The sequence below is a fragment of the Stegostoma tigrinum genome, unplaced genomic scaffold, assembly GCF_030684315.1.
Source record: "Stegostoma tigrinum isolate sSteTig4 unplaced genomic scaffold, sSteTig4.hap1 scaffold_50, whole genome shotgun sequence".
In the NCBI taxonomy this organism is placed as follows: domain Eukaryota; kingdom Metazoa; phylum Chordata; class Chondrichthyes; order Orectolobiformes; family Stegostomatidae; genus Stegostoma; species Stegostoma tigrinum.
Window position 1 is genome coordinate 4,629,785 of NW_026728430.1, and position 17,505 is coordinate 4,647,289.

General features: G+C 41.4%; 1 protein-coding gene across 1 annotated transcript in view; it reads right to left on the minus strand.

Moving 5' to 3' along the window:
* LOC132208674 (ral guanine nucleotide dissociation stimulator-like 1) overlaps positions 1-17,389 on the minus strand; it is a 28,070-nt gene extending 10,681 nt beyond the window's left edge. The window contains exons 1-8 of the mRNA XM_059644096.1: positions 16,350-17,389; positions 12,960-13,037; positions 12,046-12,126; positions 10,906-10,992; positions 10,171-10,248; positions 4,851-5,044; positions 4,097-4,224; positions 1,738-1,953 (exon numbers count right to left, since the gene is read on the minus strand). Of these exons, the coding sequence (XP_059500079.1) occupies positions 1,738-1,953; positions 4,097-4,224; positions 4,851-5,044; positions 10,171-10,248; positions 10,906-10,992; positions 12,046-12,126; positions 12,960-13,037; positions 16,350-16,462 (975 nt within the window). The 5' untranslated portion in view covers positions 16,463-17,389. The remainder of the gene's footprint in view (positions 1-1,737; positions 1,954-4,096; positions 4,225-4,850; positions 5,045-10,170; positions 10,249-10,905; positions 10,993-12,045; positions 12,127-12,959; positions 13,038-16,349) is intronic.
* Between the last annotated feature and the right edge of the window lie 116 nt (positions 17,390-17,505).

Consider the following 17,505-nt stretch of genomic DNA (forward strand, 5'->3'; position numbering starts at 1 on the left):
GATATGATTACTGACAGCAAAGGAGAGCTTAAAATGAGTAGGATTGAGACAGGGACATCTGAGTGGTAGAAGTCGCGAAGGTAGGGGGGTGGAGGCGGGGTAATCATCTTTGTTATATCCATCACATTTCGCTCATAAATGAATGATAGGTTGTATTATCTGACAGAATAGGAGGGCAGGACCAGTCACGTGAGATACTCATTCGAGGGAAAACAGACAAATCAGGAAATTGGGTCTACTTTTATGAGTCACTACGTTATTGATACTGAGTTAACTAATCTTACATAGATTAGCAGCTGAATGTCCTTCATCTGTTTGCCACCACCCCCCCAACCTGTTGGAGGCAGGGAGAAAACTGGATCAAATCAAACCTCCCAAATGTGTACTTTGGGGTGTGGTGGAGACGAGGAGGAAGCCTGCAAGTGTTTGTTATCAGGTCTCAAAGCCACTTCTGCTTGGGGAGGAAGGCCAGGGAGGGGCAGGGTGATCACACCATTTGGGATTTCTTTGGAGGTGCGTCAATTGGCATAATCATAAGTGCCTTATCTGATTAAGGCCAGCAGGTAGGTTCTCAAGCCCAGAGTCTTCCGGCTTCAGGGAAATAAAGCTGCTGCAGTAAAATGGAAGTAACGGAGGGCACTTCAACATGGAAGCCACTCCTTGTCAACTATTGTAAAAACTCAAAATCAGAACTAGAAAAGTCAGCCAAGTGATCAAGTGATTCCTCTTCAGAATAGCCTTTCATCCATGTCTACGACTGGGTGTCAGCCTACATTCGGTTGAACTGCTCCATATTGTAAAACTGGAGACAGACTTTCAAATCCCCATCAAGGTCCCATTAATGCCTCAAGACTCTTAACGAGTCAAAACTGATGCAGGCAGTGTTGCCAAGACCCAAACCAGACTTCTCTAAATTAGCTGGCAACAGAATTATTGTGAACTTTCATTCCAAACCTTAGTAATCAATGAATATTTTGTTGTCACGTGTATACGGGAAAATACATTGAAAGTACAGTTTTGTTGCAAAATCCAGTGCAATTTAGGATTACAAAATCAGTAAGAATCAATTACTTCCTTTACTTAATTAGTTAATTACTCGGTTCCTATCCTGATCCTTTCCAAATGTACGAGTGGGAATGCCACATGTTGGCGACAAGTACAAACCTGGTATCAGATCTGACAGCCCATCCTCACTCTTTTACCGATTGCTGACTAACATGCTGAGACAAATTCCTTTGGCAAACACATAAGAAACAGACAACCAGGCAAGTTACTGAAGTGCCGTCATGTAGGCATACAGAATGCAGAACATTGGGAATAAAATGTACACTGTTTCGTAGACTGATTACAGCTTGGAAGGGAGGCAAATAACACTATGTAATGCCCAATAACTAACTTCATTTTTGAAGGGCCAGTAAAAATCTGAAATAAGTTTGCCTTTTTTATCCACATAAATATTTTTGATGAGAAAAAAATACATTAATACTTCAATGCAACTGTAAACTGAGGCAAGAACTATTAGCAGCCAGCACTACAGAAATTATGAATGCTAGGATTTTCCATGAAGCATTCAACTCTTATTCAGAAAAGTATTCTGCTTGCCAGTTCAAGAGGCTTTCAAACCTTGGACATATCAACACATAGTGTTAATGGCTTGCTCTCTTCCACCATGGTTGTTTCATGCACTGTGGACTTTAACATGTCACAAAGGCTAAAAACCAATAAAGAATAGTGTACCTGGGCAACATCAATCCATTTCTCAATGATTTTAGCCCTCTGCCGTGGTTTCAGCTGTTGAGGTCTTAATATGGTGCTGGTGACACATTTTGTAACATTATTGAACTGTGTAATGGTGGCCTGGACGGTTGATACCAGATGCTGTTTTTCTTCCTTCCCTCGTTGAGACCAGATGGACCCTAAACATTGGCTGGGCACAAGTTTCCGAAAAAGATCCTGATCAAAAATAAAAAGGAAACAAAGGGTAAAGGTATCAGTCGTGCCATGTTTTTAGCAATGAACGACAAACAAGATTTGTCCGTCCATGGGTACATTCGTCCTGCTAGTTTGCAATTGTACATTAAAACTGCGTGCTATATTGTCAACGACTGGCTACATAAAACTCACATTGATACACAAGCGCACATTGGCTATTCAGACAGATCAAAACCCTCGAATTTTCAGTCATCTGCTTCCTATTTGTAGGTTAGATTTAAAATCACTGGTTATCTCCACCCAACTCTGACTGGGCTCCACGCACACCATCATGCATGGCTCTGCTGGCAATAGTCACTGCTACAGATGCTCAGCCCTGGTGGCCCACAGGCTAGACAGGCTGGGCATCAGTATAGCAGCCCTGCATCATGTCTACTTCTCGCACCAAGGCAGGTTGACAGAACACAATGGCAGCCTGGCCCTCTGTTGGTTCAACAGATCTCAATGTCAACACTTCCCCACTGTTGGTTTCATGCTGAACACGAATATTGCCAAACGTCCAAGCTTGTCAACTGGCCATTCAGATTGCATAATGTCCTTCTGTCTCCCTCTTCAAGATGAGCAACTCCCATCAACAATTATGCCCCAACAGTGAAAGTTAACACAGCTGGCAAATAGTTCCTTCAGATCCCCGTAAACTCATTCAGAATGGAGAAATTTGTCAGTCTCGTCACTTTCAAAGCCAGAGTTGGCTGTGACAGGTTGGAATAGAATGGAATGCTCAGAAACCATCGAGTGGGAAACTGTTGCATGTTTATGCAAGCATGGTGGGCTCTCACTTTTAACAGTCTGATCACGTCACAATGATGTCATCGATCATTTCTGGCAAGGAATAGCTTAGGGTAACCCTGCTGCCTCGACAGCAAACTACATAATAAAACTCCTGCTGTTTAATGCTTCAGCCCCCTGGACCTGTGCGGTAAAGGAAAAAAAAAAGAACTGGCAATGAGGATCAAAAAAAACCGCTTTGAGATTCATCAGGTCAAACCACTGATTTGAAAAAAGACTCTCAGCCCTCACTGCAGATCTCTATGATTCAACAAAAGAAAAGCAGCTACATTCCTCGACAGACACCCAACGAGGTTGCTGCCCACCAAAAATGGCTGCTGTCATCATTATGTCACATGATTAGACTCTAAATGCCAGTCGGTATATACATACACATATGCAACAGAAACTGCAGTGAAAACAGACTGTTACCTTTGGAACTCTGTGCAGAAAAGCAGCTGCCCCTTAACAAACTGAGATAACAAAGTGTGGAGTTGGAGGAACACAGCAGGCCAAGCAGCATCTTAGGAGCAACTGTGCTCACCCAGCTCTGCACTTTGTTATCTCGGGTTCTTCAGCATCTGCAGTTCCCATTATCTCTTATCCCATAACCAAAACCAACTTTTGACAAAGTGGTCACTTCCAGATGAGATCGCTGCACCCCTGTTCTGAACACTAACATATGCTTGGGATTTTTGAGACCTAGAGGACTACTTACATTCTAGAGTCACACCCAATGCTGACACACAGACCACTGAACTTCCACTTCAAGCCTAAGCCTATGACCAGACTTTGACATAACTCAAATTTTGATTCAGCAACTACGAGTCTCATTTTTTAGAGGTAGACATCAAGCCACCTTGCAGACGAGACTGGAATACCCTGTGGCTGATTCCACTCCAGAAGATTCTGGGAAAACAACAAAATTGCCATCCTGGATACTTCAAACAAAATCACTGGACTCTTGAAGAAACAGTGACTGTTATGATGAAACAATTAAACTTTTACCCTGAAATACTATTCATTTTGTAAAGGTTCAACACTAAGTTACAAAGGATTTTCAGTGCTCTCTCAGGTCACTTATTTCACATGACGTTCATTCAAAACAAATGACAAGTGCTGAAGTATTAGTTGGCAGGTATTTCAAGCGAGATACTGAAGTTACACGTCAAACAACACATTTTAACATCTTGGAAGACTGCATTTTGAAGGGAATTCAGTTATAACGACTGGTGGAGCAGTAATAGCATTAAACAACACAGAGAGATTCAGATGCCTACTGCTGACTGAAATATCTTATTCAGAATGACTGGGCCCCAGATTCCTGTTTACTCACAGCATCCATAAAAGTCAGCTGCTCTGCAATGAAGCGTGATGGGTAGGACAGGAGCTTTTCGTCAACTTGTTCGATGGTTTGGTCGTGTTCTTCTCCAATATAGAATCTAACTCTTCTACGGTAGCCTTCTGTGCAAGTGAAGATAGACATTTATTTTGTGCCCAAAGTTCACACTGCTCTAAAATATCTCACAAACTTGTGAATAGAAGTCATGCATTGGTTTACAATAGTTATCTAATATTCATACTTCGAAATCTAGATTTGGTGAAATTAATATGATATTGCACTGAAATCCTCTTGTTGGGAGCATCTCAATTGCAAAAGAAATTGTATTTAATGACAGATTCCCATCCCAATTTCTAGCTTTAGGAAATCTTCCGAATCACAATCTATTGTTTCACAATAACTTGCAAACTTATTACATCAGATTATAAAATAAAATGTCATTGACGGCAACAGTTCAAAAGGAAATTGTCCAGAAAGTCGTATTACATGCTGCTGGGTCTTAGCGGACCATATTAGAGTATCAAATCTATGCAGAATTTGGTCTTGTACATCATGTAGTACAGGGGTAATCATTCAGCAATAATTTTAATTAACTTCGTTTACCCAAAAATTTGGAAGTAATTTTGAAGCTTGTCAAAGGAAACCAAAATGAACTAAATCCTGAGACAGAGGGGCAAGCCGCACACAAACTTGTAGGGAGGCACCCTGAATTAAAACCACATTTTTGCAACATAATTATAAATCTTACTGAACATCTCTTTCTCCGCTGTTTCCTCCGCCAAAAATTGACTCAGGAGTTTCTGGGCCCGATGTTCAGCATCTGACCCCGGCACTGTCTGGTTCAAGTAGCAAAGTACCTTCCGGAGACAAGAGTAAGTTGGAACTTGACGAAAGTCTTCGGCAGACTCCTCCAGCCAGATTTCAAGAATTTCAGGTATAGCACTGGAAATAAAGTCAGAGTTTATATCTGTTTATCGGGGAAGCAAAACGTGTGGGAAAAAAGCTTCTAATTCTACAAATGTAAATGCAATAGATTAAAGTTGGAATATGGGGTCATCGTGCTCACACAGGAGATATGAGCTGCCATCTTGAGCTGCTGCAGTGCACATGGCAATGGTGATCCTGCTGTGCCATCAGAGGGGGGCTGTGTGGCACTTTGACCCAATGATGAAGAAATAACTGTCCAAGTTCGAATTACGCTGGCCATGGATGGAAACTGCAAGTTGGCCATGTTTCCAAGTTTTCTTCTAGGTAGATTGCACAAGTAAGCTTAAGGCTCACGTATAAAGTGATTTCACATGTGTCTGAGGTTACTTATTACACCAGCAGGACCTCTTGGTGTTTAGAGTTTGCTAGTAAAGAGAAAGTGAGCTTTAACAAAAAATCTTCTTTATAAAAGTCAAATGGGACAAATCAGATGAACAAAGAAAAACACAAGGATAATGATGATTTGTTTGGCTTTGTTCTGGGAGTTGCATTGCCAGCAGTTGGATACCTCGGTAACATGGATAAATTGGGTCCAGCTGAGGATGAATAATGAAATACTCCAACATAGTCAGCTTTCAATTCACTTATTTTAACTGCCTGCCTGGCTAATACTGAGAGGCCACGTAGCATTATTTCACAGGTAAATCAATGGTTACTTTTTTGCAACAAGACGTCAGCGGCACAGAGAAGTCATCACACCACTGAAATCGAACCCTTTGCACAGAAAAACTCCCCAGGGCACTTCACAGCAGATTAACCATTCAAAAACTGACAAAGGAGGAGATATTCAAACAGGTGTCCAAACATTTGGTCATAGTGACTCTTCATGAGTTTCTTAAAGGCGAGAGATGGTGATGTCTAGAGGAAGAAACTATACATCTGCAGGAAGAAGCACTAACGGTGGTGGGCTGATGAAAAAAATAAGAAGTACACAGCACACTGGACGTGGCAGAACAGAAATGTACCAAGCAAAGTTTGGGACTTAAAATAATTCCAGACAAAAGCAAAATAAGAACGTGAAAGGATGTGAACACAAGAATTGAAAGTTTTTTTCGAAAAAAAATCTAAAGTTCAGACATTGGTCAACCGAGAGACAACGTGGGCCAGCATGGACTGAGTTGCAGCTATGGTCTATGATGCAATAGGCAGAAGAAACCTTTGATGTTCCAAAGACTCCAAAAAGTAAACATTTGTTTGATTGGCATCCCCAATTTACATGGAATATTTTACACTGAAAGTGCTGTTCTAGTTTTTAATTTGGAATTTCCTTATCTGCAGCCCTACACTGAAACAGATGATCACTTATTTGAGTCCGTTCATAATAGATCATTACAGCACAGAAATTATATGATGTGAAACATTACACACAGACATTGGGGCTTCACTCAGACTTTAACAGCTCCACTCCTGTTAAACAGTGGTTGGTGTAGGAAGTGCTAGGCAGCCATAGTGCCATATGCAGCAATAGCCTCTTGTTGTTTGAGAAAGATATACGACTTAGAAATAGTTTACACTGGAGGGACTATTTTGACTTCATCTGCTTTCAGGTCAGTTGGCATAGGTCGTACTCTTTTGCAATGATTCAAAAACACAGCTGGCCCACACTGCTAAGATGCTGAATGATATTAACTAGTGAACATGGCAAATTATGAAATGAAGTGACTCATTTTTGGAAATGTCAAGAGATTGTTTTTCAGTGAGGTCAGAAGAATTATGAAAAGCTTGATAAAAGGTGAAGTTTTTAATCAGCTTTTTAAAAAATGGAGAAAAGCATACTGTGCATTTCAGATTTTAGAGTCTAAACAGCTGAAGCCATGGCTGGTAACAACAGGACAAACATAATCTGGCATAGGCAAAAAAGTGAAACTGGACAGGAAAAAAGAGAAACGTCTGAAGTAGACACAAGGAAATTGCAGAGATGGAGGGACAAGGCTGTGGAAATGTTATTTGTTATGTTACCTCTCGGAAACAGTGACTAACTGAAACACACTGGAAATGTGACTTAAGGAAGTTGCCTGGGCTCATTTGGTCCTGAATCTTTCAGAAATGCTTCGATCACATTACAAACACTCGAACAGTAACCCTCCAAAAATATATAGAAAGAAAAATCAATTCAAAAGATCACAAAACCAAAAAATTCCATATCCTACTGAAAGCCTTCGTGGCTGGGAAATAGGTTGCTGAGCTAAAGAGCCCTTACCCTGCTGACAATATGGTAGAACTTAATTAGTACTGTGCAGAGTCCAAAATTTGACCCAAAACACTTTTCTGTCGTCCCACTAGAATTAAAGTCTCTGTTTCCAATAGATTCATTAACAAGTTACTACATCCCTCCTGAGTAATCTGAAGCCTCTAATCAGCTGCAGTGTACAACATCATTTCATTTAATTACTCATTATCATCCTTCCACCACCTAAAAGGATCATTTCCTAAAGCGAGCACAACATAAACTTAGATTGCAATGGCACTGGAGAGAAGTGTATTCTTAAAGTATTAGAGTCTTCCAGAATTGAAATAATTATGTACAGGTGCACTTTTGTCTTTCTTTTCAATTCTGGCCACTTGCGCATCTGAGATTAATTGTTTCATCGATGACAACTTCACTGGATATGTTCCTGCCACTTCTGCTCTCACTCAAGATGTTCCTTTAAAACCATGTTTTGACCATGCTTTTACTCAACCCCCAAAATATCTGTGTTTTCTTCAATGTCAAACTGACAGGTTGTAAGCTACTATTCTGTAGAAAACAAAAATGATATTTTTCTACATTACTCAACCCAAAAAACTTGAATTCAAAAGGAGATTAACATACCAAATAACATGCCAAACCAGCACATTACTTTCATGAGGATTACACTGTCCTCAATCGGGGATCAGGATAATTTAGGTTCCTTCATACACTTCATCCCTATATGTCTCTTGAGACATTAGTACAGGAATATTGTGAAATTAATCAGGACCAATTTGGTATCCACAATTAGCTGTGTTCATCCAGACATGAATAGCTAGGTGTTGGAGAAAAATGTCCAGATAACCACCAAGCCCTGTGGCTTAGATTTCTAAAACTTTGTTTCATTTACCCAAAAAGCCAACTGGGTGGGTTAGAGTGAATAGCAATGCACAAGGCATCCCAACTGTGTTCTGAGTTAGTAGGTACTGCTGATGCTGGAGTCTGAGATAACAAGGTGTGGAACTGGATGAACACAGCAGGCTAGCAGGCTAGGGCCTCAGGAAAGCTGGCATTTCAGGTCTGGACCATTCTTCAGAAAATTTCTGGTGGAGGGCCCAGACCCGAAACATCAGTTTTCCTGCTCCTCTGATGCTGCCTGGCCAACTGTGTCCTATTTGTTTGATTAACAAGAGGGATTTTTCCTTTGCTGCATTTTTCATAAATTGTTTGAGCTTTCTTTCAAACTTCAGTGCAGCCCAGTTGTGAACGCTTGCTATTGCATCTGAAGTAAAAATATTCCCTGAAAATCCTCACTCCCTCAAATTGACCATTTTTCTCAATGCAATACTGCAAAAATTTGCCTTTGTATTTGCTCACAAGTAATTTATCTGTGCTGGGCCCTTCAGGCATTGGCTTTCTTGATTATAAAAATGACAAACAATATCAACTCAAGAAAACAAAATAAATGAATAAACAAACCATGCACAAAAGAAAATAAATCACTGTATATATAAAGATAAGAATTTCAAACTTTAAAGTCCCCAAGTCCAGTCCAGCACTCAAATCTATTGGATAAGTGTTCTTTTGTCTTAATCAAAAAACACAGAGTTTAATCGAACGGCCAGACAAACCAGAATAATCCCATCTTTAATCCCATGCTGCCAAAGTGTCATGCAGGGCAGCATGGTGGCTCAGTGGTTAGCACTGCCACCTCACAGCTCCAGGGTCCCGGGTTTGATTCCAGCCTTGGGCGACTGTCTGTGAGGAGTTTGCACATTCTCCCCATGTCTGAGTGAGTTTCCTCCAAGTGATCCAGTTTCCTCCCACAGTCCAAAGATGTGCAGGCTGGGTGGATCAGCCGTGTGCTAAATTGCCCTTCGTGTTCGGGGAATGGGTCTGAGTGGGATGCTTCAAGGGACAGTGTGGACCTGTTGGGCCGAAGGGCCTGTTTACACACTGTAGGTAATCTAATCTTATTCAGAGCAGTAAAACAACCTCAGCAATCTGGTATAGCTCAAAAACAACTAGAATTCCAGCTAGAGATGCATTTGTGCGATGCTTTCTACAGTCAAATATCTTTGAAAGCACTTCGTTGACAAACTTCAAACATGAAAAATGATTTCACGAGATTATTTGGATTTCATAGATTCAGGAAGTATTAATTCAAGATCGATTATGTGCAAAACGTACAACAGCAGCATGGAGTCGGAGGGCTACCAAAGTCAGGACACCACAAACAAACCACTTGCCAAGTATCTGACTGCTCTAGATAGCGGTATCATTTGGTTTCAACTATTCACAGGAAGTTTGCAGGATAACTTCTAATAAAGTGGTGTGAAGAGGAAAACCATTCCTGCAATAATGCATCATTATCACAAACTAGACTAATGACAATCTGAGATAAACAACCCCAAAAGCGTGATAATGTACGACAAACAATTCCAAAAGACAAAGAATTTTGGATGATTTACACTGAAAAATATTAACAAGCCAATCTCTAGGAATAATGCAATCATTGGACATGCAAGGCAAGCAGCTTCTTTAATGCAAAAACAGAGTTAATATTTTGGGTCCAGCGACCCTCCCTCTGAACTGGAAGGGTCACACAGACCTGAAACATTAACTCCGTTCTTACCTTCACAGATGTTGCCAGAAATGCTGAGCTTTTCCAACAACTTTGTTTTTGTCCCTGAGTTGCAGTGTCCGTGATTCTTTCAGTTATTATTTAGCTTCTTGAATGTGATTGTTATGGGTTGGAGTGCCGTTTGCCATCCTGTTCTGGGTGCCTTATATCTTCATGACAAAGGCTCTACATTATTTTACAGGTCTTTCTGGCTCTCCAGCAATTCTTCTCACATTCTTAAATTTCACATTGAAAATACAATTTCACTACATGTCAAATCAAACTTACATTTTCATTAGTGTTTCCTTTTCTGCAGGACTGAAATTATATTCTTCCAGAAAGCTTGATCTGTTGAAGTCTATGCTTCTGCAATTGATCATAAACCACAAAAGAAAAAGCAAATTGAAATGGTGTTTAGGTCTACAATTGGTTGCCAGACGTAAAATAAAAAAATGAAGTCTCAAAATTCAGCATCCCAAACTGTGATCAGCTAACTTTATGAAACAAGGTCACACTCTAAATGTAAAACTGCATAAAATAGTGAATACGTTCTTTAAATTTCCTCAGGAAGTTTACCAGAAATGCCCTTGAGGGCCAAAGCAGCTCACCAGCAGTGGTGGCGGCTGGTGGTAACAGGGGAAAGGAGCAGGTGCAAGGAGTGAAGCCACTTCTTCAATAGCTTACATTTGCTACTAGTCCAGAAATTTCAGTCTGAGATAAACTCAACACCTTCACACGCAACTGCTGCTTGTGCTTTGTATTGCTTGTTCCTCAGAATTAGGGAGAGAATAGGCAAAGAACTCAGAAGCTGTTTCTTCATCAATGTGCCATGATCTGGAATGATATCCGTGTTTTTGTTTCTGTGGTATGTGTTACAGAGTCATACAGCATGGAAACATCTCTGCCTTCATGAAGAGATTTCTGATTATCCAACCTATGGCCACCAGCTCTCCAGCCATTCCCTTTATACACTACTGTATTGCAAATGAAGCATAACATGGTCACATTTTGGATCAAACTCACTTCTTGACTGTCGCTCCCTTTTCTGGTGAACTTAAATTCTGAATTTCATCAGAATTCGGACAGTGTTCAGACTCAATGCTTTCACAGCTGCAAATGAACATGAAGAACAATTTAAAACACCTCAAGCAAACCCTTTCATCTTCAGTTAAATCCAGTAAAATACCCATGAAAATTGAAGATTCAGAATTACAAGCCTCCATCAGATGGTTTTATTAAACAGGTTACACACCAGATGGTGAAGATTTCTGAGTCAGCATAAAATGTTAGCCCATATGCTCCCCAAGTATTCTTGCTTGAGACTGGGATTACAGTTCCTGTGATGCTGTCCCACCAATAAGATGAATCTAGTTGCTGGATTTATCCACACACTTTTGAACATAAACATAGTACATGTTGTAATCCTCCAGTCCTCTGATACCACCCCTGCATTCAAACAGCATTAGGTTGTTGTGCAAAGTGCCACTGCAGCCTCAAGCTATTTTTTTCTTTCTCAGTATCCTCAGTTGTCTACAATTCACTTCCTTCTGAGTTACCAACACCAGGGACAACCAGCCGTTCTAATCAAAGCAGAAATTGCTGTAAAAGCTCAGTGGTTCAAATTACTCAAAAATGTTAACTCTGCTTTCTCGCCACAGATGCTGCCAGACCTGCTTAGCTTTTCCAGCAATTTCCATTTTCGTTTCAGTTTTCCAGCATCTGCAGTTGTTTTATTTTCACATTTCTAAAATGCTGTCCAACCTCAGCTCATCCTTGTCTCAACTATTTACTTTTCATCGTGAATTGGACATCAACTTCTTCTGAATAGTATCTCAGCCAGGCCCTTACCTCTGTGAAGATTAAACAGTGGATTTATGACCATTAGCCCCACTTTCGCTACCCTTTCACTGCTCACAATGGAGGACGACATTCGGATTCCCTTTTAACATTAGCTGCCAGCATCATTTAGTTCAACACTTCCCTTCTGAACTACTTATAATTAACTCGGTACACATTGGGGTCATCAATAACCCTCATCATTTGTACCATTTGACACTATTTCCTGCTTGTGGAAACATTCTGACACTGTCACTAAACAACCTCCTTCTGTAAGACAGACTGCTGTTTCATTGCAGTTTACCCTGAACTTGTGTTCAACCTTACTTGCTGCAAACGCCTTCTTGCTCCTTTTGAAGTTGGACCTCCTCCAAATCAAAATTATTCTGGATTGTTCCTTCCTCTTTTCTGTAGCCAAAATAAATATCTTATGATATGGTGCTTCCTGAAATGATCCATGTCTGATATTTGATCGATAGTGTGTGTGTATGTGTGTGCACAATAATTATAGAAGTGGTAGTGCAGGTTGAAGATATCATCAGGATTCTGAACTTTAAAAATTGGAGCATTGTATGAAAAACAAATATGTTCTGACTAATCATGATTAAACAAAAACCTCCTGATTTCCCCTCAACTCTGGTATTTACCAACCACACTTCAGGAAGGGATTTGAGAGGGTGCACAAAACATTCACAAAAAATATTACCAGAGATGACAAACTAGACAGCCCTGTGGAGAGGCTGAAGAAGCTTGGGCTGCTCTTGGACAAGACTAAGAAGTGATTTTAAAAGTGTTCAAAATTATAAGGGATTTGGTTGGAATGGATAAGAACAATCGGTTCCTTGTGACAGAAGGCTTAAGAAGAAAAGGACACTGATTTAAGATGATCAGCAAAAAGAACCAATGGTGACAAGGATTTTTTTTAAAAATAGCATCATTAGAAACTGGAAAGCTCTGCCTAATAGTGTGGTGGATGCAGCTTCAATTGAGGTCTTCAAAAGTGAGCTACAATTTTCGAAAGGAGAGGTTTCGCAGTATTACACAGTAAAAGGACTTAGGAGTGAACGTAGGCAAGTCCCTCTTTGAGAGCTGGTACAAACATTATCAAATCATTGTCTCTGGGCTATTACCATTTGATGGCTGTACAACATTGCACAAACTGCTAGCTCCCCAGCTATTTCCTACCGCTTTGTCATATTCTGAATAATGACTCACTTTGTCATGCATGCAGTTAAACTTACTTAGCAATTATTTCGCTGGATCCTGAAGAACCACAACTTCCATTTTCCTCACCATTTGCACTGTCAACATTTCCAAAACTGCAATTGATCAAAGAGGACAAATTAAGTCATTTAGAATAGGCAAACTCATCCAGAATTAAATCCAACTCAATTCAACACAAAAAAATCACAGTCTTGAGAGCAGGTTCTTTTGACTTCCACAGGATGCCCACAGGTCTTCATATTGAGGCAGTGCTGTGGTGGGGGTTGGAAGAGACAGAGCAGGGCAATAAGGAGAGAAAACCATTTCTTCAGTATTTCACCCTTGTTGAAAGCCGTTCCTGCGCTGTGCAAGAACTTGATACTGAAAGACAAGGAAAATTCAATCTACCATTGAAAAGCTTTGAAAGCTTTATGCTAATTCAACATTATCCCATCTCTCAAAGTAAGCCAAACATTGCAGAAGCAGTCAAGCAGTTGCTTCATGTGATTGCTATTGTCTGGATTGGTGCTCACTGCACTGCCAATTGGGGTATCTTCCTGAGGCAACCCTGACATAATCTTACAGCAAATCCCAACAGTTTCCTTTCACAGTATTAGATCCCAAATACCATACAACAGGATTAATCTGACGTCACATCAAATTTACTTGTCAATTACTCCTTCAGTTTCTGACAAACTTAGGTTTCTACCCACCACACAGTGTGACATGTCAACATTTTCACAGCTGCAACTGGTCACAAAACACCAAATAAATCATTTTACTTGTGCATATTATCATAATGTTAATTTCTGGCACTCTTATCAACACTGGGATTTTTGGCTGAGAGGGGGAATGAGTCAGTAGATGAGGTGTAAAGATGTCAAATAAAGAACCTCTGCACTGGGACAGACAATAAACATCCCAAAAGAGAGGATTTAAGTTTAACTTCCTCATCTCTGAAAAAGAAACACAAGCTCTTTACAGACTATTGACAATTCAACTCTCACAAGCACAGCTTGTAACTCAAAGTTTGATTCGGAGCACTGATGTAGGAATTTGTCATTGCTCAAATTCACTGAAGCTTAAGGTCAGATTAGTCACCAGTGGCTGTTTTGCTGAAAAAAAAATCATTTTTCTACCCTGCTCCTTTAACAGTTCTGAGTTTAGTTAAAGATCTGGACAGAATAAGCTCAGGATTAATTCCAGGTCTCTGACTTGGGAAAGTGCCTGACTCCATGAATACACATGGCAAATGGCCAAATTAGATAATTAAAAATGCAAACTATTCAATGGCAATATTGTATGGGAGAAATATCAAGGCTCGGACACGGGGAGCAGGTCACATTCTTAATCGACGACATATTTCTTCAAATGTTACGGACATTTGGAGGACACTTCAATGAACTTGGAGGAAGTTTGTGGGGAGGGTGCAGCTGAAGCAGGAAGGAGGAACACAGAGAAGTGCTGAGGTGGGGTAGAGGAGATTAACTCATTTCTTGAGCAATTTTACCAGAGCCACATTGTCCAGAAATATAACCTCAATATTGATCTGAAAACAATTTCCCATCTAAGTGTTTTGGATGCTTCAATGGTGATGCTATTATTTTAGACAACTGTCTCTGTTATAAATTTTCCAGGGAGGCAGCCCAGCAGACACTTTATTGTGAGAGAGATAATGGGAACTGCAGATGCTGGAGATTCCAAGACAACAAAATGTGAGGCTGGATGAACACAGCAGGCCAAGCAGCATCTCAGGTGCACAAAAGCTGACGTTTCGGGCCTAGACCCTTCATCAGAGAGGGGGATGGGGGGAGGGAACTGGAATAAATAGGGAGAGAGGGGGAGGCGGACCGAAGATGGAGAGTAAAGAAGATAGGTGGAGAGGGTGTAGGTGGGGAGGTAGGGAGGGGATAGGTCAGTCCAGGGAAGACGGACAGGTCAAGGAGGTGGGATGAGGTTAGTAGGTAGCTGGGGGTGCGGCTTGGGGTGGGAGGAAGGGATGGGTGAGAGGAAGAACCGGTTAGGGAGGCAGAGACAGGTTGGACTGGTTTTGGGATGCAGTGGGTGGGGGGGAAGAGCTGGGCTGGTTGTGTGGTGCAGTGGGGGGAGGGGATGAACTGGGCTGGTTTAGGGATGCAGTAGGGGAAGGGGAGATTTTGAAACTGGTGAAGTCCACATTGATACCATATGGCTGCAGGGTTCCCAGGCGGAATATGAGTTGCTGTTCCTGCAACCTTCGGGTGGCATCATTGTGGCAGTGCAGGAGGCCCATGATGGACATGTCATCAAGAGAATGGGAGGGGGAGTGGAAATGGTTTGCGACTGGGAGGTGCAGTTGTTTGTTGCGAACCTAGCGGAGGTGTTCTGCAAAGCGGTCCCCAAGCCTCCGCTTGGTTTCCCCAATGTAGAGGAAGCCGCACCGGGTACAGTGGATGCAGTATACCACATTGGCAGATGTGCAGGTGAACCTCTGCTTAATGTGGAATGTCATCTTGGGGCCTGTGATAGGGGTGAGGGAGGAGGTGTGGGGACAAGTGTAGCATTTCCTGCGGTTGCAGGGGAAGGTGCCGGGTGTGGTGGGGTTGGAGGGCAGTGTGGAGCGAACAAGGGAGTCACGGAGAGAGTGGTCTCTCCGGAAAGCAGACAGGGGAGGGGATGGAAAAATGTCTTGGGTGGTGGGGTCGGATTGTAATTTGTGACTGCTCTCGTCTGGAGTGGCACTCATCACATTGCACTAAAAATTTTGAAGAAATCAATGGTTCCCCATCATTCTCTTTTCACACTGCTGCATTCCAAATGAAGCAGAATTAAAACACATCAAAATTATTTCCGATCAACCTTGCTTCCTCATGGTTACACAGATGCCTGGCAAACTTTGATTCCCACCCACCCGACAATCTATACGGCCAAAATATCTGCAGCTGCAAGTGCTCATGAAGCACAAATTAAGAAAAGGATTTGCATCTACAACTGATTTATAAACACTGAAAATAAATTTTGAAGCCCAAAATGCTCAGTATTTCAAGTCCTCATTCGGTTAAAGTCCAGATGAATGACTACACTGGATGGTTTGCTTTCCAAATTTTCAGAGAAACTATGTCGGTCACTCCAGTTACATAGGCTGGTGCATTTGAGGGGAGGTGGGAGGTTTCGCAGTTTAGCATTGTTGCAAGTTAGACCACCAAGGTCTGGATGTTGAGGGCCAATCAAATTTTCACTGAACATTTTTGAATGTTTTCTATAGATCAAAGGCTGAAATGTGTCATTGATTTAATTACTGGCAATGGCCTCGGAGGGAATAAAGCTGTTTCTTTAATGTGATTTTTATCGTCTCGAATGGCGACATAATCTTTCAAGAGCTACTATATTCACAGCAATTTCTTTTCATGGTATGTATTACGAATGAAGCACAGAAGGAAGAAACTTACTTTGAATTTTCTGCAGTCGCTTTCGGTGAACTTGGTTCTTCAACTTTATCAGAGTTTGGGCTGTCAAAGGTTTTGGACCTGCAATTCATTAAGACCATAAGACCATCAGACATTGGAGCAGAAATTAGGCCATTCGGCCCATTGAGTCAGTTCTGCCATTCAGTCATGTGTGATAAGTTCCTCAACACCATTCTCCTGCTTTCTCCCCATAACCCTTAATCCCCTCGATAATCTGTCTCAGTTTATATGTACTCAATGACCTGGCCCCCACAGCCTTCTGTGGCAGTGACTTTCACAAATTCAACACTCTCTGGCTGAAAAAGTTTCTCCAAATCTCCATTTGAAAAGATCTCCTCTTTATTCTAAATGTGGGCCCTTGGGTCCTAGTCTCTCCTACCAATGAAAGCATCTTCCCAACATCCACTCTGTCCAGGCCATTCAGTATTCTGAAAGTTTCAATTAGATACCCCTCATCCATCTAATCTCCAATGAGTGTAGTCTCACAGTCCTCAAATGTTCCTCATATTTTAAGCTTTCCATTCCCTGGACCTTTCTCATGAACCTCCTCTGAACCCGTTCCAGGTACAGTGCATACTTCCTGAGATACGGGGCCCAAGTCTGTACACAGTACTCCAAGTATGGCCTGACCAGAGCCTCATAAAGCCTCAGAGGTACAGCCCTGCTGTTACATTCAAGTCCTTTCAAAATAAATGCCAACATTACATTTGCCTTCCTGACTATATAAGGCAAAAATTAAAGACATTGTAAACAAGCACTTGCACCCAGAAATGGCTTCCTTACAAAACGAACATTGAAAAATTTCATGTGGAATCCATAAGGCCATAAGTTTTGGGGGCAGGAATAGCTCATTCGGCCTACTGAGTCTGTTTTGCCATTTGATTCTGGCTGAGATCTTTCTCAAGCCCAATTTCCAGCCTTCTTCTCGAAACCTTGATCCTCTTATTAATCAAGAATGCTTCTCTCTCTCTATCTTAAATAGACCTAATGACTTGGCCTCCATGGCTTCCTGCAATGTTTTCCTCAGATTAGCCACTCCTTGACTGAAGAAATTCTTTCTGACCTGAGTTCTAATGGTTGGTCTCTTCACTCCACGACTGTGCCCGCATGTCCTAATCTCTCCTACTCGTGGAAGCAT